Source organism: Saccoglossus kowalevskii, chromosome 1, assembly GCF_978046115.1.
Source record: "Saccoglossus kowalevskii chromosome 1, keSacKowa6.1, whole genome shotgun sequence".
NCBI classification, from domain to species: Eukaryota; Metazoa; Hemichordata; class Enteropneusta; family Harrimaniidae; genus Saccoglossus; species Saccoglossus kowalevskii.
This window is the reverse complement of record NC_140641.1, coordinates 43,054,640-43,077,768: the sequence shown is the minus strand read 5'-3', so window position 1 is coordinate 43,077,768 and position 23,129 is coordinate 43,054,640. Positions and strand designations below refer to the sequence as shown.

At 38.9% G+C, this 23,129-nt stretch overlaps 1 protein-coding gene across 2 annotated transcripts in view; it reads left to right on the top strand.

The window, feature by feature from the left end:
- The window catches only part of LOC100369727 (growth hormone-regulated TBC protein 1-A-like), a 61,619-nt gene that overhangs the window by 29,439 nt on the left and 9,051 nt on the right, over nt 1-23,129 (top strand). For both annotated transcript variants that reach the window (XM_078012230.2, XM_085502263.1), the window contains exons 2-6: nt 19,962-20,116; nt 20,883-21,041; nt 21,471-21,692; nt 22,216-22,388; nt 22,773-22,958. In XM_078012230.2, the coding sequence (XP_077868356.1) occupies nt 19,962-20,116; nt 20,883-21,041; nt 21,471-21,692; nt 22,216-22,388; nt 22,773-22,958 (895 nt within the window). The remainder of the gene's footprint in view (nt 1-19,961; nt 20,117-20,882; nt 21,042-21,470; nt 21,693-22,215; nt 22,389-22,772; nt 22,959-23,129) is intronic.

Below are 23,129 nucleotides of genomic sequence, written 5' to 3'. Positions count from 1 at the left end.
GTGTGTGTGTGTGTGTGTGTGTGTGATTTCCAGTGTTTTCATGTACATGTATTAATTCGAATGAAAATTTTTTTGGTTTGGCTGATTTCATTCAAACTTGGCAGGCAGGTTACACTTTCACTCTTGTTGAGTGGTAAAATCTGAAAAAATTCTGGTCTACCGTTGCCATGGCAACAGCCCAAAAACTTTTAATGTAATAGCAGTGTTCAAATGATCATGCTTTTTATTTTGGCTAAAGCCCCTTTCACAATTGTTGCCAAACAGACTACAACGGCTTGCGACTCGAAATTTTTCCAGTTGTACGACTCGTTGTAGCCGTTGTACCACTTATTGTACGATCCAGATGCGACAAAATGGTCGCATCTCAGTCGGGAAAAAAAACCGTGCTGCTCCGATATTTTGAGCGACTGACGCGATGAAAAATAATTGCACGACAGGCAGTACGAGTGTTGTGCGACTTTGCATGCACTCGTAAGACCCCGAACGAGTGTTGCACGAGTATTTTCATGTCGTACGATGATGCGTCCTGTCGTACGAGTCCGTTGTACCACCCTAAGACCTGTCTTGCCCCCTTTGCAACGTTGTACGATTTTTTTCACCCCCAATATAAGCTCGAGAACTCCTGAGCTTTCACCCCAAATGTCTGGACCATCCATACTGTAAACATGGCTGCTGCTCGACCAATAGCTCCTGGGAGGCTCTTGCATTTGCTAAGTCTGAGAAGGCAAATCCAAAACGTTCAAGACAGACATGTCATATTGATGGCCTTACTCATCCGTAGACGTCAAAGACATGCAAGGCAAAGAAGAAGGTGGTGGGTCAAACCCTGGATTGAGAAACGTGTGCTGTTTGGACAGTATGATAATCTGATGCCGATGCTTGTATTTTGGTTGTGTCTTGTTCACTATAGCAGCGTCTCGTCAGGCATCAGCGGTTGTAATGAAGAAAGTCGCATCGCGTGTCGTATAGGCCAACACCTCGCGCGACAGGTGGTGCGGTGTGTCGCACAATGGGTCGTAGCCGTGTACGATCGGTTGTAGTAGTCGTACAACGGGTCGCTAAGTCGCGCGACATATGGTGCTACAAAACGCATATGTCGTGCGACTTGGTCGCATCATCGTTCAACCGTTGCAGCCGTTGTACGACTGTTGCACCCGGAAACATGAAAATAATCGCACGATTACGTCTCACGACTGTTGTATCCTGGTGCAGTGGTCGTTCACCTCTTGTACGATTTTATATATTGCTTGCGACTCAAAGACAACACTTCTACAACAGGCCGGAAAAAATATTTTCGAAAAAAAAAATTATCGCACGAGTGAGGCGCTAATTGTGAAAGGGGCTTTAGTTGCCAAAGACAAGAGATCACCGGCGCCTACATTGTAACACTGTATCAACGTAATCCCAATGCAACTTTGAACTTTAAATGAACTATAAATGCTGCATTTGAATCTAGAAAATAGAATTGCAAAACGGTCGGAAATAATAATTTAACAACAAAATATGTGCTAGTAATAAAGTAAAGTTACTTCTAAAAACTTAATGTTTTTGCAAACTTTGTATACCGGGCCCGGTTTTAGTTACTGACATTCACGTTAATGTCCTACGATTGCAACAGCCGAAAACATGTTGTTTGTTTTTTGAGTGGAGCGGATTGCTAACTAGCTTACCAACTTGTTTTAGTATTTACTGTACACATGAGTGTAGATATAATAGCAATCAAGTCTGGAATAATTGACTTGTTTTTTGCCTTGGGGTATCTTCTGCTCAGCTATGTATAATTTAACTCAACGTTCACAACAAGCACCAATTAACTTGATGGAACAGTTGAAGACATACAATTGTAGCTTGCTTGTAAATTGGATTCCTTAGGATTGATGTTTTTGCAGATTTCATGTTTAAATGGACCCCTTATGATAAGTTTTTTTAGCAGATTCCATGTTAAATGGTCCCCTTAGGGTTGGTGTTTTACAGATTTCATGTTAAATGGACCCCTTAGGATTGGTGTTTTTGCAGATTTCATGTTTAAATGGACCCCTTATGATTAGTTTTTTTAGCAGATTCCATGTTAAATGGTCCCCTTAGGGTTGGTGTTTTACAGATTTCATGTTAAATGGACCCCTTAGGATTGGTGTTTTTGCAGATTCCATGTTAAATGGAACCCTTATAATTCTATTTGAATATTGAGAGTGAATTTATATAAATGCATGTTCACAGATTAGGTAGCTTTGTCAGTCTTTAGACATATGGAAAGTTTGCTACTGATGTACAAAGTAAAGTCTTTGAACTTACCCTATGGTTTTGGATAATATGCTGTAGTTTTGTGTGAAATATTTGCATAATATATAGCAAATTTCCATATTAATTAAATAATTTGTTCAAATAATGTATGTGAATAGGTTGTATCAAACATGAGTGTATTGTCTTGATTGATTGGAACTGGTGGTTTTAACTATTTTCCCTTCACCAACACAAGCCACACATTTCATATTGATGACATGTATTTGCCAAGAGTATCTGATATCACTTCCTGACTAGTATATCTCATAGTTCATCAATCATTCATTCATTGCTCAGATTTTTATTTCTTTCATGTATGGCTATAGGGCCATTAAGGTACATGGTATTTGCAATCGCAAATATAAAGTTGTCTGCGAACTCGCAGCTTCACTTGCATGACCTGGATTTTGTCAAATTCACATATCTCTGGTTCTATACTGATGGTTAAATGAGCTATAATAAAACCAAGTCTTTTTTTACAATATTACTAAACTAATCTGTGAGAGCCTTGATATTTCAACTTACAATGATATTTATAGGGTTAACCCTTATGTAGTCATGTCAGAGTAATAGAACATACATGTAGGACTGACAACATTAGGGTTTTATTATAAAGTTGTTGTCCTCATTAGTGGCTCATATCAAGAATTATCATCCCCAAGCCGAATGCTGAGGTCAATAACGACCACTTGGCATTGATAATTCTTGATATTTTCCAAAGCCAGAAACAATAACCTTCTTATTATCCTAAAAGTAACTAATGAGGCACTACGTGAGGTTAAAACTGTGAGCCAAAACTCAAACTTTTAAAATTACCAGTAGCCCCCAATGGATAAATGTGCCATCTAATTTTATATTGTCTGTAACAATCTTAAGTGTTCCCAATACTAATACATCAGAGGCCAGTAACACACAGAATGACATTAAAGGCAAGAAATGCTATGAAATGATCATGTAACCGCTTTTAACCAATGACACTTGTCTGCCTCGTACTTAATAATAGTAATTTTGCTTATTGTTAAATTGAAACTTAGTGATTATACAAGGTGATCCATAAAAAAGTATTGTTTCCATTTAATTAAAATCAAGTGAATATATCTGGAAAATGCAATCCACTAAATTAAACGCAGTGAATTTTTCTGTTTTCACATTATTACTACACTAATCCGTGGGACCCTTGGTATTTCTACTTACATTGATTGAAAACCTTTCCATTGCTTGTATAATCATAACAGTCACGGATTCTCTTGTCAGCTCAGTAGTCATCAATAATAGTAAGGATTTAAAAGAGGGTATACAACTGTGTTACATGTGATAAAAGTCCTATATTTTAAGTCGCATGAATTGATAACAAAGTTTTGAGTTATATGAGTTTCTGCTTCCTTAAACATTGAAATGTCCTGTCAAGAATGTAACTAGAGCATGCTTTATGTAAAAGCACTGCTATAAATTAATGTGTTGAGTAATGTTATTATGTGTACATTTATCATTCAATTATGATTATCTAATTTCAACACCTGAACAGATAAATTATTAAAATAATAAAATTATATTATTAGATATTATTGAAGTAATTAATGAATAGTTGTACTTAAATAAGTAACATACACTCCTTTCATGACGTTGCCAAAAAAAAAAAAAAGAGTATGCAATAAAGATAATTAAGATTATTATTATTAAAAAAAATAATAAAATTATATTCTCACAAATATATACATCATATTATTTTGAGCCCACAAATTTTGAAATGTATTTTGTCTTGGATTTACAGGAGAATATTTTATTTATTGTTTTGGAAATCATGGGAAAATATATTAGTGATTAATAGTGCTGTTGTGAGATAGAGAAGTACTAGATCTGAGTTAATTTATACAGATAACAAAGCTTTTTCTTTTCCCCATCTGATTTAATTCAAAGTTTTATTTGTATTTTTAGAAATATTACCTCTTCTTGTATAGCGTCTTTCTCTGTTTCACAAATTTATTAGTTTAATATGGAAAGTTTTACTTGCTGCCTTTGGATTTTCTCTTCAACTATTGCATTTTAAAAGCAAGGATGGAAATTGGATATCGTTAAATAATAAAAAAATAGGATCACTGATAAAATAACATAGGTGAAATTACACTACACTTGATAAACTACAATTTACAATTTTTACACTATACCTGATACACTATGTCAGTTACACTACACCTGATACACTACTCCTGATACACTACTCCTGATACACTACACCTGATACACTACCCTGATACACTACACCTGATACACTACCCTGGATACACTACCCTGATGCACTATACCTGTTGCACTACACCTGTTGCACTACACCTGATACACTACACCTGATACACTACACCTGATACACTACACCTGATACACTACACCTGATACACTACACCTGATACACTACACCTGTTACACTACACCTGTTACACTACACCTGTTACACTATTCCTGTTACATCATACTGTTTACAGTATTCATTATACACTACAACTAATAAATGGTATACTCCACCCTATGCATTGAAATGAGTCAAACTTCATATACTTGCATATTCACAGTTCACTCTATGCTTCCTTGATTGGTCATTATTGGCGTTGCAGTGTACAATTTAATTTAAATAAGTTAGTCTTGTTGCTAATAAAGAAAGGTTTCCAGTTCAAGCTTTAAATCTGACATTTAACAAATTTAATGAGTCTCTGCCAGACGGGTTTTGATTTATTACTGTGTAGATTGAGTGTTATCACCATTTAATATCACAGTACATTGAAGTAATGCAGGCTTGTAATGACTAAAGGTGAAGCTAAGTGAGTACATAAAATGGATTGTGTGTAATGATACATGTACATTGCACACAAATATTTCAAACAATATATTTCTGATATTAAAACCAAAAGCCTTCATGATCTAGATAGATGCAGCTTATACTATTTTCACTAGTCCAGTGTGATTAAATATGGTCTGATATGCACTTACATGTAGGTAATGTCAACTCAGTTTCACATAACACATACATTCAGCATTAGTGTGACATGCTTTTAAGATAACCTTAGTAAGATTTCAGACTTCATGGATTTCTTGCTGTCACCTGACACAAGGAATCAACTCACAATTTGTGTCTACTGATCAGTGATGACATACCCAAATGTAATAGACAGATTTTGTCTAACCCTTTAACACTGATATGTTTTAAAAATATTTTGACGGTTGATTTCCATCATAATTTTTGAATCCAGATATGTAGTCTTATTTGTACCCCCGAACACATTTCTTTATAGACTAGTATTCTAGTGTTTTATGAACAATATTTTAAATTATTACTGATGGATGGATCATATGTCTACATGCCCTTCTTACTACATTCACTCATGTTGACTGGACTCCCAGTGATAATAATAACTATATTGTCTCCATGTAAAAAAAAAAAAGATTTACATAGTACAGCAATAAAAAGTTTTAAAATAATAACAAGATATATGTAAGAATTGTATAAAAGAACTTAACTAGTATTTAAATGTTAAATAAATCTTTTTGTTGTGTAAATATAATTGGAAAGTTCTGTAATTATGCCATGCTTGAGAGTATATATGTGAACTGTATATTTTTTATTGTTGGATGAAATTAGTGTCATAATTTTTTGGATGAAGATTTCCCTGTGTGTGTTATATTTTGGCCAATTCAATAACAAATGTTCATCTTCAATTGAATTTGTGTCAATTTGATATTATGGAAAGCTTTTCAATTACACCTGGCAAAGGAAGATAATCAGATATTTACTTCTTTATCTCAACTGATCATCCTATGCCATTCATTTATTTATAAACACTGAAAGTTAAAAGTTAAAAAAAAAAATAAGATTATTAGAAAGAAAATGTTATTTTACACATCAATAATGCAAGTAAAATGAAGAACTAATAAAAACAAACACAATTAAAATAGAGTGGAATTGTAACCAACTGTTATTATAATGCTCTCGTTCTCATAGCAACACATACATTTTGCCATTGCCACTGAAATGTTTAGCATAATTTAATACCTTATATCTTCAATTTTATTCACAGGAATTATGCCACACTTCATTCCTTGAAAAAAATCGTCAGTTCTTAAAATACAATTTCATTGTTTTAAGATTCTATACAAAATGTACATGCATTTGTTTTAACATTTCTCACAAAATTTTAATGTATTCTGTCCTTCTGTTCATTAGACATCAATTGGATCAGTACAAAAAGTACATAATTTATAATTAGATGACTGGTGACCATTATGACTTACTGGTGGGTCATTATGGCTACCTGGTGGGTCATTATGGCCAACTGGTGAGTCATTATGGCAAATTGGTGGCCACTATGATGTCTAGTGGCCATCAGATCATCCTGGCCATGTCTAGCATAATCTGATTGGCTATGGCTAAATTCAGTTAAAATAATTTACTCTCCTGTGTATTGAAATTGATCTGTGAACACTAACTTCTTTTATTGTTCTTTTTTTTCCTCTTGTGCTCATATTTGAGATGTTATATATAACCCTATGATATTTTCTCTTATAATTTTTAGCTTGATACCAGAATGTTACAATTAGGTGATTTCTTTCGTGTCAATTTGAACCAAACTAAACCCTAAACTATCCCATGTATATTTCAATAGTCTAAAATGATGGTCTGTTTGAATGTAGAACTGAAGTAAATTGTTTACATAAATGTGTTCCATTGCCCATAAATATTGGCAGTCTATGATTTTAAATCTCACCTGGATTGTTAGAGTAATTGAATAATATAATGTACTATTTAATATGTTTATCATATTTCCTAGTTATCAGATCATATCAGGTCAAGCTGAGTGTTATTGATCTGTTCTATCGGTATATTACACAACACTTTGGAGATACATATTATGCATGTGAAATATCTGTTCTACCGGTATATTACACAACACTTTGGAGATACACATTATGCATGTGAAATATCTGTTCTACCGGTATATTACACAACACTTTGGAGATACACATATTATGCATGTGAAATATCTGTTCTACCGGTATATTACACATCACTTTGGAGATACACATATTATGCATGTGAAATATCTGTTCTACCAGTATATTACACAACACTTTGAAGATACACATATTATGCCTGTGAAATATCTGTTCTACCGATATATTACACAACACTTTGGAGATACACATTATGCATGTGAAATATCTGTTCTACCGGTATATTACACAACACTTTGGAGATACACATATGTCGTCTTTTATTTTTAATGTATTTAGCAATATATCGATGTAATGACAGCTCCAAGGCTCGCTGCCTTTTTCTTCCAGTCTCCTCGTCTTTCGAGCCGACCGTACAGTGGTTTATTCAGAATTTACCAGCATAGAACCCGCATCCGAGATACTTTGCCGTGGCTACGTGTGGGTTTCGGGGTTTTTTGCGTGAAAGCGTGTTATTTTTTTTTCACTGCAGTTCTGAGGCCTGAGATTTTCTTTCAGAGCCATCAAAATCACTGACACTGACCGCATCACAGCAAGGTCGCGCGTCCAGTAAACAAATTGGTTAAAGTGAGTTGCGTGTTTTGCATGAGTGGAAAGTCCTCACGCTCGGCTACCGGTACTTCATGTACCGGGACGTCGAGTAAGAGGCCCGACGGCGGAGGTACCGATATTCTCGGTCTCCCCCGCTGATCGGAGGGCATCCTCACAGTCTGTTTTTTCAGGCGGTGTTCTTACCCGATTTTACTGGCTGCAGTGAGGCTGTGCCCCTGGAGGCTTTCCTCCTATGGGGCCTGTTGCGGGTCTCTTCGTGGACCCTTCCTCGCACGGCGGCGAGTTTGCCTCTGAGTTGAGGTCTTTGGTCGAAGGACTGTTGGGGCAATTGCGTCCCTGGCAGACCGGGTAGATCAGATGCAGGCAAGCAGGAAGAGACACGAAAGCATGTTTGCATTCAAACACGTCTCTTCCGGGGAACCCCCGTTCCACGGCACGGCTCTCCCACTATTTTGGGGGGTGGCCAAGGCCCAGGCTAATTGCCCCGGTCCTTCTCTGGATCCTCGGGCACTGAATGCCAACGGGGTGCTGGCAGCCAAGTCTCCGATCTCGGGGCAGGGCTTTCAGGGCAGGGCACACGCTGACCCCCCTACTTTCAGCCAGCTAGGGTTCGTCACGCGATAACGGTACAACGGTAACGAGTTTTTCCTTGTGTCCGGTCCCCGCTGTGGGTTTTGCCTCTTTTCTTACCGACCCACGGGCGTCCCCAGAGGGAACCGACCCTGTCATGAGACGCACAGTCGAACACGCTCCCTCTCACATATTTAAAGTGAAAGGAGATGCAGTTCGCTCGCGTCGGATACAGCCGGTATTCCGGGCGTTCCCTCAGAGTCATCCATCTGTATGACTCGGTGAGCCACGCTTTTGGGGTGAGGCGGAGTATCATCGATCCCAGTGATACGATGTACATTTTGTTTGTATCACCCTTGATCCTAAAGCAACCACCTAAGGTTGCTTCAACGCTTATGGGATCATGGGCGTCGGGATCCAAAGCAACCCCGTCGGGAAGTCTCTCCCTGTCCGCCTGAGTGCAGAGTGGGGCGCAGAGCATGCAAACGGTGTTGATGGACGGCGTTGGTCAGCCGTGGAGGATGTAATGCTTAAGGCCCCCGGGTGGGGATAACATTAGGCAACACTTCCCACTGGACCAAACGCTACCCGGTCGGTGTGGTTTCGGGATCAGACCCCATAGCGTGGGATGAGACCAAAACGCCCCCAACCGGATTCCAAGGCTCCTTCCCCAGACCCCGGTACCACGAATTTGGCAAACCGGGCAAAGGGGGATAGCCGCGTTCCATGGGTGTCCTTTCCAATTGACACCCAATTTCGCCGACAAGCGGTCCCCGCCTCAGTGACGCAGACTGGACTTCCTCCACTCTCTTTGTTCAGGGAATGGTGGGTACCGTCTCGGAGCTTCGGAGTGCAATGAACCGGAGGGTTCAGTTTGAATCCGCTAGCCAGTTGGTCCTGCCATGGGCAATCGGAGGGCACCCCAAGCATAGAAAACACAACGCCCTAGGGCGTTGTCCGCTAGCTGGAGTCAGCCAGGAGGCAAGCGCTCATACCCTTCCATGGGAGAGGAGGGTAGTGGCACGCCCCCAGGGAGGTAAGAGCCAGGTGGTGGCTCCTCACCCTCCCTGGGCAGACGTCTACCCGGCAGCAGGGGAGGCATGTTTGACGCTCACCTCTGCAACGGGGGGGGGGGGGGGGGGAACAGGCACGTGTTCGGTGAATGGCCAGGTCACAACTTAGTGACGACTTCAGGCCTTGGGGAACTCACCTCATGGGGGAAGGAAGCACACCCCCCCTCGCAACTGCCGAACACATGGCCACATATCCCTGTCAACACAGATTGCGCCGGTGTAGTCCGGTTTGGAGACAACGGGTGGCCGATCCCTGGACCTTTCCAGGTGGTGACAGCAGTTTACGGGATACCGCTGAAATCTCCTTTTCCCCCCGTCAGTGTCTCCCCTGTTGGGCACTGCCAGGGGACTCCCGCAAGGCGGAGGCAATCAGACAGGAAGTAGCAGTTTGCTGGGGAAAGACGCCATACACAGGGTACATCAGCCAGAGCTAAGGCCAGGCTTCTGCCCAAATGGGTTCGTAGTACCAAATCTACAAATGGCAGGCGTCCAGTTTTGGACCTAGGCAGACTGAATCAGTACGTGCTCCTCGATTGGTTCCACATGGAGACACCATTCAGGGTTCTTCTCTTCATACACCATTTTGACTGGCTAGCCCCGCTAGACTTAAGCGGGGCCTACCTGCACGTACCGATGCACCCAGCGAGTTGCCATCTCCTTTGAATCGCCCAGCTGGGCCAAGTATTCGAATCTCGGGTGCCTCCCCGTTCGGGTTAGGCACAGCGCCCTACGTGTTCACCAGAGTGATGAAACAGGTAGTGCTGCTGCTTCACCAGATGTCGGTACACCTCAATCCGTACCCAGGCTTCCGGTTACCAACAACCCGGGCAAGGGGTAATAGCCAAACGCGTCAGGCTAACACGGGATTTACTTCACCAGTTGGGCTCATTGGTAAATTGACAAGTCCCACCTCGACCCAACGTGCAGTTGGTGTCCCTGGGCATGGAGTTGTGACACAGAGGTATGCTTGGCTTATCTATTTCAAGCGTATTGCTTATCGCTCGGCAGCCTAGCCGAATGCCTAGTCAGCGTTCCCTCTGTGTCCCTCCGCGAACTAACACGGATCATCGAAATGATGACCTTGGTTCGAAGGGTCGTTCCCCAGGCCGCAGTACGCAGCCGCCCAGTATAACGCTTGTTATAGCGCCGAGCTCTCCTATGGGAACTAGATAGGCGGGTTTCGATCTCGGACCAAGTGAAGGAGGCCCTGCCCTGGTGGTCGTCACTGGCCAACCTCGGACAGGGGAGCCCCTTGGGCCTGCTCGCCGCAGGTATGACTCTGGTAACAGATACCTCCCCCTAGGGTTGGGGAGCGCATCTATTGGGCCAATGAGCCCAAGGATATGGCCCCCGCATTAGTTTCGGGACTACCATATCAACCGGCTCGAACTGAGAGCAGTGTACTTAGCACTACCACGCTTTCTACCCGTAGTTCGAGACTACAGAGTCCTGCTCCGCACAGGCAACACAGCGGTGGTCTCCTTCAAGAAGGAGGGGGGGACGCATTCCCCATCGTTGTCAGTCCTAGCAAGGCCTAGTATCCACTTCTGTTGGGAAGGCTAGTCGAAGCGCCAGCAGTGCTTCCGGACTTACCGGACCTGCCGTCCCAACCAGACGGCGCACTACCAACGAGCCCAGCAGGTATCACTTACACGCATATAGGCTCTCAGTAGACCCGCACATATGAAAGCCTTATCTGAGCGGGCTGCCAACGTCCTGGCCAGGGCGAACAAGGATTCCACCTACGCGGCCTACATTTCTAGGCTGTAAGCATACACTGATTGGTGTAGCGGAAGGGAGATTGATCCATAACATCCCTCTATTGGCTAGGTAGCAGGCTCCTTCGTCCACCTGTTTGACGAAGTGGGTTTGTTCTACGCAGCGAGCGTTGGCTACAGGTCGGTCTTGTCCCCCACCACTCAGAACGTACGGGAACAAGACTAGCCGATTGTCCTATTTTTAGGAGACTATTTACTGCTTTCTAGACGCCAAGACCTCATACAAGGGAGCCGCCCAACTGGAACTCGTCGGCTGTGTTGTCTGCTCTAAGCAGACTGCCTTTTGAGCCTCTCCAATCAGCACCACTCAAATTTTTGATGTGGAAAATAGTCTTCCTACTGGCCCTCGCCTCAGGTAGGCGCCGGTCAAAGCTAGGCGCGCACTATCCTTTGCGGACGGTCGTGCCGCTTTTATGGACGATAAAGTTGTACTAAGACACTAATCTGGTTCTCGCCAAGAACCAAATCCCAGGACACGATCCTCAACCGATTGTCATCCCCCGGCTGGCAAATATTGTCAGTCCGGAGGATCAGGAGGAATTGCTTCTCTGCCCGGTCCGAGCGCTGAGTTGCTACGAGAACCGTACCAGGTTTTCTAGACGGGGAACCAAACACATGTTTTTGTGTTACGGCCCTGGCAAGCGGGATAAGCCGGTTTCCCCAACTTCCATCCCCAGGTGGATTACTGCGACTGTACTGGAGGTCTATAATACACTATGCTCCTCAACACAGACCTTGCAGAGACACCAAGTACAAGAACATGAGGTCCGTGCGATTGCTAACTCACTAGCGCTAGCGTCAGGTTCCCCCCTCAAACACATTCTGAGGGCAGGCTTCTGGAAAACGCAGAACGTCTTCATCAACTACTACCTTGGAGACACCCAATCTATTGAACAGGGTCTCTTCAGGTTAGGCCCTGTCGTAGCGGGTCAGGCCTTGTTTGCTGACCCAGCCCGAACGACTGCAGGGGCCTCTGCGCATAGGCGATAATTCAGTCTCTGCATTTTTGCGGGCAGATTGTCTGTTCCACTAGCACTTCCTGGAAGCTCCCAGGTTTCGCTTCTGTTGACCTACGCCCTCATGCGAACTGTTTCGGTCCTACTTCAAGCTTATCACCCCCGAATTCGGCTTGGGTCTAGCTTTCTCGGGCACACCGAACCCTGTCACCACAGCATCATTGGCTTCTTGCTTCTGGGACAGCACAGGCAAGGTAAGACACCACCCTTCTTGGGTCTTAACTTAGGTTTTTGGGTTTGTTTTTCATCCCGGACTGGGGGAAAGTCTTTCATCATTCTCCTTTTTTTTCTGTTTGCTCGGAAAAACCCGCCACCTATCGGTGTCTGACTCTGCCTACAGTTCAAAATAGTCATTTTGACTGACCGGAGTCTATGGTGGGTAATTGAACGTAGTGAATTTAGGCGAGGGTTCTCCAAACCCGCCTATTCACATAGTACATACCCACCATAGACTCTGGGTCCCCCCCAACCTCCCCACTCTTTCCGTCGCGTGGTTTAAGTCCTCGAGGCGGAGAGAAAGGAACCAGAGTGAAGGACGGCTACCTGTGGCGCTGCCAGGTGGCCTCGGTCATGTGGGTTCGTGACGTAAGGGGTAAAAGAATCTTGAGGTCATGGGGCTTCCCCTGACCTGGATTCTATCTCTCCGTCACCGGCAGAATCGCTGATTAATGCCTACAGTTCAAAATAGTCATTTTGACTGACCAGAGTCTATGGTGGGTATGAACTATGTGAATAGGCGGGTTCTGAGAACCCTCGCCTAATTTTGGAGATACACATTATGCATGTGAAATATCTGTTCTACCATACAACACTTTGAAGATACACATATTAATCATGTGAAATATCTATTCTACCAGTATATTACACAACACTTTGGAGATACACATATTATGCATGTGAAATATCTGTTCTATTGTTATAGTACACAACACTTTGGAGATACACATATTATGCATGTGAAATATCTGTTCTACCGGTATACTACACAACACTATGGAGATATACATATTATGCATGTGAAATATCTGTTCTACCAGTATATTACACAACACTTTGGAAATACACATATTATGCATGTGAAATATCTGTTCTACAGGTATATTACACAACACTTTGGAGATACACATATTATGCATGTGAAATATCTGTTCTACCAGTATATTACACAACACTTTGGAGATACACATATTAATCATGTGAAATATCTGTTAATTCTACCGGTATATTACACAACACTATGGAGATATACATATTATGCATGTGAAATATCTGTTCTACCGGTATATTACACAACACTTTGGAGATACACATATTAATCATGTGAAATATCTGTTAATTCTACCTGTATATTACACAACACTTTGGAGATACACATATTATGCATGTGAAATATCTGTTCTACCGGTATATTACACAACACTTTGGAGATACACATATTATGCATGTGAAATATCTGTTCTACTGGTACATGTATATTACACAACATTTTGGAGATACACATATTATACATGTGAAATATCTGTTCTACCGGTATATTACACAACACTTTGGAAATACACATGTTATGCATGTGAAATATTTGTTCTACCAGTATAATACACAACACTTTGGAGATACACATATTATGCATATGAAATATCTGTTCTACCGGATTACACAACACTTTGGAAATACACATATTATTAATGTGAAATAATGTAATGAAGGATTACTAATTGCATGTAATTTATTGATTATATATTAACTTGGTTTTAAAATGTTTTGTGATCTTATTGTTAATCATGCAAATTTACTGGATTTTAATTTAGCTATCTGAAAATTAATATGGTTCTTTGTCTTTTAGCTCCACTGTCATCAAAGTTGACAAAGCATGCAGAGATGTTTATGTAGGTGATTGGCCGTAACAATTGTAATTTTTGACTCTTTCTACTAGCAAGATTGCTTTGATATGTTATACTTTGAGTGGGCCTCTATAAGATTTATTCATTTTGGACAACATTATTATTTCTCTATTTTTAGCAAATATTTTTGTCATTTTTGGTAAAAGATTTTTGACTTCTTCTTGAAAACTACCAGCCCGATTACTTTGATACATTATATCTAGGTACCTTTGGTGGACCTCTATCAGATTTGTTCATTTGATGATGATATTATTAATTTTTAGCAACATTTCTTTGGGTTAAAATGAAATTTACGACTTCTTTAAAACTACCAGCCCAATTGCTTTGATATATTTGAGTTGTACTTAATTTTTGTGAACAATATGTTGATGAAATTAGGTTGGCATGTTCTTATCAGTCAGAACCAGTGGATCTACATGTATTTTGATTGCCAGGTCGCTTGTACTAATATATTCTCTACTCCATGGTTTCAGAAGAGGTTGAATAAATCAAAATGAATTCTCCACAGATGCATACACATGTCATAGGGGTTGTGAGAGATGCTATTGTACCATGTATAAATAATTGCAATTTCACTGTGATGTTAATCACCAAAGACATTTCTTGAATTATGTATTCATACAAGATATACCACTGATTAGATCTTTTCAATTCATCCAAGGAATTATATTACTCTCTATACATGCTATGAATCTTAAGCTTGATGCAATCACAGTATAATGTGTAGGCTATAATAGCTCACTATCTTGGCTCCTGCATTTTGTGGATTGTGCTCTATCTATTCATTTGGTTTTTCAGACAGTTATTTTACAAATCTGAATAGCCAACTTGACAGCATTATGTTTGTTTTTTTTCAAAAAAGAGCAATATATCTGATATGTCTGAACTGGTTAACTTCTAACTTTGCACATAAAATATTGCGGATACATAATCAGTTGTGTTGTTATTAATTTCAAAATTGAGGCCCGATAGTCATTTCAGTTGTGCCAATCTATCAAAATCCACTTTTGATCTTGGATCTTTCAGGCATTCAAGCTTGGTACATATATAGCACCTTGCTTGGGTCTCAGATTCAGAGTGAGTAGTAGAGATATGACAAGATGACTAAAATCTTGGTGCTGGTTTACCTTCATTCTCATTAAAATTGCTTTAATGAGACCAATTGATGCAAATTATGTCCAGGGTGCTCTCCTGACATGATTTAATTTGTTATCCAATTATACTGTGCCTTACAAGAGAGCTGTATGTAACATTAGTTCTGATTGGTAGTTTGGCAAATTTATAGTTTTTAGGCCACCTGCATGCACATGATATTATCGTGCTGGCCCTGCTTGCTGTAATTGAAAACCTGACTAGAAGGAGGCGATCTCATTTCATCCATGGATTTGTGTGTGCTATGGCAGGAAAGGTGACTGGGGTCTCTCACTCTACAGACATGTCATGACACAGTAATACAATAATATATATTCCACTGTGAGGGAAGAGAAATTTACAACCATTGACAACTGGGAACTATTTTTAGAAAATAATCAAGGTTTACGTATGCCCTGCAGCATATCAAAGAGTAAAGCCTGTGCTTCTCTGCTCCTCTGATGAGTTATTAGTACCGGTAGGTTAGAAATGTCATTGGTTTCTTGCATGTGACTGATAGATTGTACAGGCTTTAATTACAAGACATTGGTACTTTATGTTATATTATAATCTTTACTTCAATTCTCACATCGCTTTTGTTAATCAAATTTAAAAAAAAAAAGTGCTTTCACGATCCCATTCGCCAGTTATTAAGATATAGTTGCAAGTTAAATTACTTGTTTCCCCTTATGACATGTCATTTATGACAAATCAGTGACATTGTATTACAATGTGTCAACCCAAATTCATTTTTTTTCATCAAGAATGAAATCCAGTGAACATGAAGTAATCCACAGTAACCTAGCTGCATATCACCATCTAATGAACAGAAAGTAATCCACAGTAACCTGCATATCACCATCTAGTGAACATAATGTAATCCACAGTAACCTGCACATGACCATCTAGTGAACATATTGTAATCCACAGTAACCTGCATATCACCATTTAGTGAACATAAAGTAATCCACAGTAACCTGCACATGACCATCTAGTGAACATATTGTAATCCACAGTAACCTGCATATCACCATTTAGTGAACATAAAGTAATCCACAGTAACCTGCATATGACCATCTAGTGAACATAATATAATCCACAGTAACCTGCATATCACCATCTAGTGAACATAATATAATCCACAGTAACCTGCATATCACCATCTAGTGAACATAATGTAATCCACAGTAACCTGCATATGACCATCTAGTGAACATAATGTAATCCACAGTAACCTGCATATCACCATCCAGTGAACATAAATTAATCCTTCATTAAAGAAAACTAAAATGCACCGAAGTCACAGTGCCCCCATGATTATTAAGGTGACAATTTCTTTGCTGCATAACACAAAATTTGCTTGTACTACATTTATGCAAATGATATTGTGCAAATATTGGAACACTGACACAAAATGATTCTTAAATGCTCTCTGCAAATATAAAAGTCAACAACTACTTCCTGTTAGCAGAATGTGTTCATGTTTTGAATATAATGCTGCTTAGTTTTTGAGTCTTTGTGAGTGCTGATGATTGTTTAGTTTTGTCATATTTGAATGATTCATACCATGGCAGTACAGTGAATTTCATGAGATCAGATAGCATTTCTGCAAATAATCTGAATATGCTAAGTATTCATCTATACAGTCATGGGTTTTGTCAGCATGTATGGTTACTATGGATACGGCTTTCCACCATTATCACATTTCAATGAAACTTGGTACATAGATGCTCTGTGTGGATATCTTATCAGTTTTATGTTTGAAACTGTACATATTAATGACCTGATTTGCATAATAATTAGTCTGTTTTCAGCTATTCCATCAATGTCTCAAGTTCTGATCATCTTATTTCAAAGAAACTTGGTACATATATACTCAAAGACAGTGTAATGACCTAATTTAAATACATAATAATTTACTTTTTGGCTTTCCATAAATTTGGAATCATCAATTCAAATTAACTTGATATATATGTGCCTGGGACAAAGCACAGACCTGATTAGTTTTGTGTTGAAATCCATGACATGCGTAATAAGTAACCAATTTTGCATTTGTATCTCAAAAACCAATGCAGCATTTCAGTAAGACATGATATACAAGTGCCTGGAAACAATTTTAAAGACATGACTAGTTTTGGTTGAAATTCAAGCATACTAATTGCCTAATTTGCATAATATGCATAACCATCACATTTCATTGTAATTTGGTTCATAGATGCTCTGGGGTAATCCACGATTAGTTTAATGTTAAAAAACATGGACATTGATTATCTACTTAATATTAACCAATTTCTGGTATCTCAAAAAATCAGATTTAAATTGAACTTGTCATAGAGGTGTTCTGGAATAAATTAGACTGCAAACCTCAGATGTACAATCAAATTTATTTTCTGTGAGTATTACAAACTTCAATAATATGGATCACATTGTTTTAATATTGTGAATCTCAAATAGCAGACAAATATTAGTTAATTTTTTGATTTACATGCATTTAAAGAGGTATGTTAAGGCATTTATCATTTGTTTTTTTCGGTCAAAAAAAAATATTTAAAATAAACTGGTTTTCATAAAATTCTCTACAGATCTGTATCACTAAAACTTACAGATGCACATCAATTTGTTTTGTACATGCTATGGTTTTGGGGTCAAAACGTGTCATTTTTTGGTAAAAAAAATAGGGGGAAAATGATTCCATTCAAACTGCACATACATGTATAAGTAATTCAAAATACATTAGACACAAATTCACAATCAAATTGTATTAAAAAGTGTTGCTGCCTACCTGTACACCTGATTGGAATAGCTTTCCAGTTGGGCTGGCAAACATTAAAACTACATGCCAAGGGTCTGGTAACATTTGTTGCATGTTCTACTACAATAAAATTGTAACTATTAGAGTCTAGATGAAACACTAACATCATTCAGATAACTATTGTGACTGTCTACTGCTCTTGCTGTGCTTGAAATTATTCGAAAATAATCTTTTATGCAGCACAGCAAATTTGTGGCAGGGCTAGTGAAGTTTAAAAGTTAGCTGCCTTGGTATCTGGTACACAAATGTCTGGCAGGCCTAGTGAAGTTTAAAAGTTAGCTGCCTTGGTATCTGGTACACAAATTTCTGGCAGGGCTAGTGAAGTTTAAAAGTTAGCTGCCTTGGTATCTGGTACACAAATTTCTGGCAGGGCTAGTGAAGTTTAAAAGGTAGCTGCCTTGGTATCTGGTACACTATTTTCTGGCAGGGCTAGTGAAGTTTAAAAGTTAGCTGCCTTGGTATCTGGTACACAAATTTCTGGCAGGGCTAGTGAAGTTTAAAAGGTAGCTGCCTTGGTATCTGGTACACAATTTTCTGGCAGGGCTAGTGAAGTTTAAAAGTTAGCTGCCTTGGTATCTGGTACACAAATTTCTGGCAGGGCTAGTGAAGTTTAAAAGTTAGCTGCCTTGGTATCTGGTACACAAATTTCTGGCAGGGCTAGTGAAGTTTAAAAGTTAGCTGCCTTGGTATCTGGTACACAATTTTCTGGCAGGGCTAGTGAAGTTTAAAAGTTAGCTGCCTTGGTATCTGGTACACAATTTTCTGGCAGGGCTAGTGAAGATTAAAAGTTAGCTGCCTTGGTATCTGGTACACAAATGTCTGGCAGGGCTAGTGAAGTTTAAAAGTTAGCTGCCTTGGTATCTGGTACACAAATTTCTGGCAGGGCTAGTGAAGTTTAAAAGTTAGCTGCCTTGGTATCTGGTACACAAATTTCTGGCAGGGCTAGTGAAGTTTAAAAGTTAGCTGCCTTGGTATCTGGTACACAATTTTCTGGCAGGGCTAGTGAAGTTTAAAAGTTAGCTGCCTTGGTATCTGGTACACAATTTTCTGGCAGGGCTAGTGAAGATTAAAAGTTAGCTGCCTTGGTATCTGGTACACAAATGTCTGGCAGGGCTAGTGAAGTTTAAAAGTTAGCTGCCTTGGTATCTGGTACACAAATTTCTGGCAGGGCTAGTGAAGTTTAAAAGTTAGCTGCCTTGGTATCTGGTACACAAATTTCTGGCAGGGCTAGTGAAGTTTAAAAGTTAGCTGCCTTGGTATCTGGTACACAAATTTCTGGCAGGGCTAGTGAAGTTTAAAAGTTAGCTGCCTTGGTATCTGGTACACAAATTTCTGGCAGGGCTAGTGAAGCTTAAAAGTTAGCTGCCTTGGTATCTGGTACACAATTTTGAAAAAATAGGATGAATCATCCTAGCATTGATCTGTGTCATTAATTGTGTGTTATTTTACCTTTTTGTTGAATCACCATGATCTTTGTAATTCTTCATGTTTAATAAAGATCTCACACCACATACCTGTGTATTAGATATTTGTTGACACCCAATTTCAATGTGAAGCTTCATTGGTCTTTAAACCCCCCTCCTCAAAACTTGTTCTTCTAATACAATATTTTATACCATAATACTATAAAACTATTTATTTTCAAAAGGCATACAATTTCTGTATTTTGATGTTTTGAGCATTTTCACTGGATTTAAATTCACAAAGTTGGCAGGGAAGCAATGATATAGTTCTATTGATATTCTACATGTTCACTGGGATTTAATTTAGCGAATTTTACAAAATGAGAAGTGAATAATTAATTAATGTGTTTACAGTAGAAGTAATCCTCTTTGTATTGTTTGCAGTGCAATAGACCCATATGGCTTTGAACGACCAGAAGATTTTGACTACCAGACATATGAAGAATTCATGACACATTACCTAGCAGTGTTAGCTAGACGAGCGGGTAAATGGAGCTCCCTACTCTCAGCAAGAACCAAGGTTGAAAGATCTCGTAAAGGTATTATCTATTGTATAAGCTCTATCAAAATTCAAAAGTCTTGAAAACTTAACGCCAAGAAATAAGAAATTAAACAAAATTTTTAAGTTAAAAGTATTAATTTTGTTGCCTCTTCGAATTTTTGCAGTTAACCAGTCCGTTTATTATTACCATAGACTTACAGAATTAGTTTTAATATTGTTGAAATTTGTGCATATAGATTGTCTAATTTTAATTAGCCAATTCTCAAAAAATCAGATTTAAATTAAACTTATGGTGGAGGTTCTTTTGAATAAATTAGACTACAAACCACTGATGTATAATTAAATTAACATTCTGTAAATAATATAAATTTCAATACTATGTATCACATTTTTTTCATCTTGTGCATCTCAAATAGCACACCCATGTTAGTCACCAAGCTTCTTATTTCAAAGGCTAATCTAAAATTTATATATTCCTCCAATACTCTCAGCACACAGAAGTTCTTTCTAAGCATTCTTTGATTTAAATAAATATGAACTGTGCATTTTAATATTGTTTTGTTTATAATGCCTCTATTATCAAATTCTGGATATACTTTGTTTTTGTCAGCTTTTCTGTCATCGTTTGGACATGTGCTGTTATTATGAGTGATGCTATAGAGAAAGGACTGGAAAAGCTGTTTAGACAGGTTTCTGTTAGTCCAGGGTTTGATTTATGCAAGATTTACAGTTACATTCATGTCCTATTTGATTCATCTGTCAGTCACTGTTATATCCTGTGTTCTGTTGTTCTTGTTTTCAAGTGAAGAGATATTGTCGGAAAGGCATTCCTGGTGAGCATCGTGGTATGGTATGGATGCATATCAGTGGAGCACAGAAACGAATGGAAGATAATCCAGGGTTGTACGAAAAACTTATGGCAGGACCATTTGACCAAAGGCTGCTTGAAACAATCAATACAGGTACCGTACTCGTCATCACTTTTCCTTCTACAGACAGTACTCCTAATCTGGGATAGTCTATCCTACGAGGGTTCTAAAATCACATTCTGCTCTCATAACCAACATCAAAATATTATTATAATATTGACTTCAAAATGCATGTACAAGCAACAAGAAGCCATAGGCTAACTCTAAATGTAAATATCAAACAATGGAAAATTATTATAGTGGCAAAATAGTTTCATTTCCACTCAAAATGTATCGTGATGTTATCTTGACAATCATTGTTCAATAACAGATGCCTATTTGTTATTCATATATTCAGTAAATGGCAAGATTTTGTAGCTTCACAGATTGGACTCGTAAGGGATATGTAAATGACCCTTTTAGAGTGAAAAATAATTTTTTTTTTGCCAATGATGGATTATAACATGTGATTTGTGTTTGCAGATATCCACAGAACATTTCCAGAGAATATCTACTTTAAGGAGGGAGCAGAAGAAGGCAAGAGAAAACCACTGTATAATGTACTTGTAGCATATGGACATCATAACTCTGGAGTTGGATATTGTCAGGGTCTAAATTTCATCACTGGTCTACTTCTACTTGTTGTAAAAGATGAGGAAATGACATTCTTTTTACTAGATATATTGCTTGACAAACTGCTACCAGGTACAGTATAGCCATCCAACAAATGATGGGGAAAGAAAATATTTTTTCTTTTACTTAAAAAACATGGCAGTTTGAACCATATTATGGCACATCTCTTGTGGAACCCGTCAATTAGCAAATACAATGTATGCTGTCTGAACCAAGTCACTTCGCAGCACTTGTGTAGCTTTTATTTCAATTATACGTTGCAAAAATTAAAGGCAATATGTTCTAGATACCAGAAACAGAGTAGAATTATAGAGTGTTCTTATAATTTGTTCAACTCAAAAGTTGTCCACTTGTGGGAAAAATGATTTGAAAATCGAGCACTTCTGCCATTCTGGAAGTCTAATTCTAATCCATCTCATATTTAAGTGTGCTTTAATCAACACAAGTTTTGTTCAGATATCTCATAATTCATATCAGATTAATACTAAATTATGACAAACAGTTAAATTATTATGAAGAGATAAAATCCTATATGTAAGCACTTACATGTACATTGCTGTTTGAGATAAGGTTTGAAATTTGATTTGGGTTTCAGATTACTACACTCAAGACATGATAGGCTTAAAAACAGATCAAGAGGTTTTAGGGGAACTAGTTCGGATTAAATTACCTAATTTACATGCTCATGTTGAAGCAGAAGGTGTGCCATGGTCTCTACCAACAACAAAATGGTTTATATGCTTATACCTTGAAGTCTTGCCATTAGAAGTAAGTATTTTCTTTCTCATACTGGTGAAGCTAGCAATGATTGTCATTGTTCCAGCATTCTTGGAGGCCAGTGCCCTCTGTTGACAGGTTATGAATGAAATTATTCTGTGACAATATAGGATCAAAGAAATTACTGTAAATGATGTGATTCTGTGACACAGCAGGGTGAAAGGCAGCGATGTGAAAAGTAAATCTGCAAAATACCAGTGTATAGACATCTTTTCACCAGTGTAAGTCACTGAAGATCTTCATCACTACTCTGATTATTTATTTATTTTACTGCAGTTCTGTGTTTCTTTCATTTAAATTTTCTTCTTGGTGTCACTTGCGACAATTCTTACAAATGTTTAGACCACTGACATATTTTCTGATTTCCTTCTACAGACAGTACTCCGAATCTGGGATAGTCTATTTTACGAGGGTTCTAAAATCATATTCCGTGTAGCTCTCACAATGCTCAACCAGCATCAAAATATTATACTGACTTCCAAAAGCTTTCCTAATGTTGTGGAAGCATTCAAGAGAATGACCACTGACAGTAGCAATGTAGACTGTCATATATTTATGCAGGTATTTAAATTACTTCACAATATGCACTCAGTACCTTGTCTAAGTAGATGAACCTTTAACAGAACAGTCACATTTGTCATGTTCTGACTTGGTGTAATTATACCAGACATCAATATCTACTTCTGCCATTCTTTGTAGCATGCACCCAATAATACAAACTTGTTTATCTAT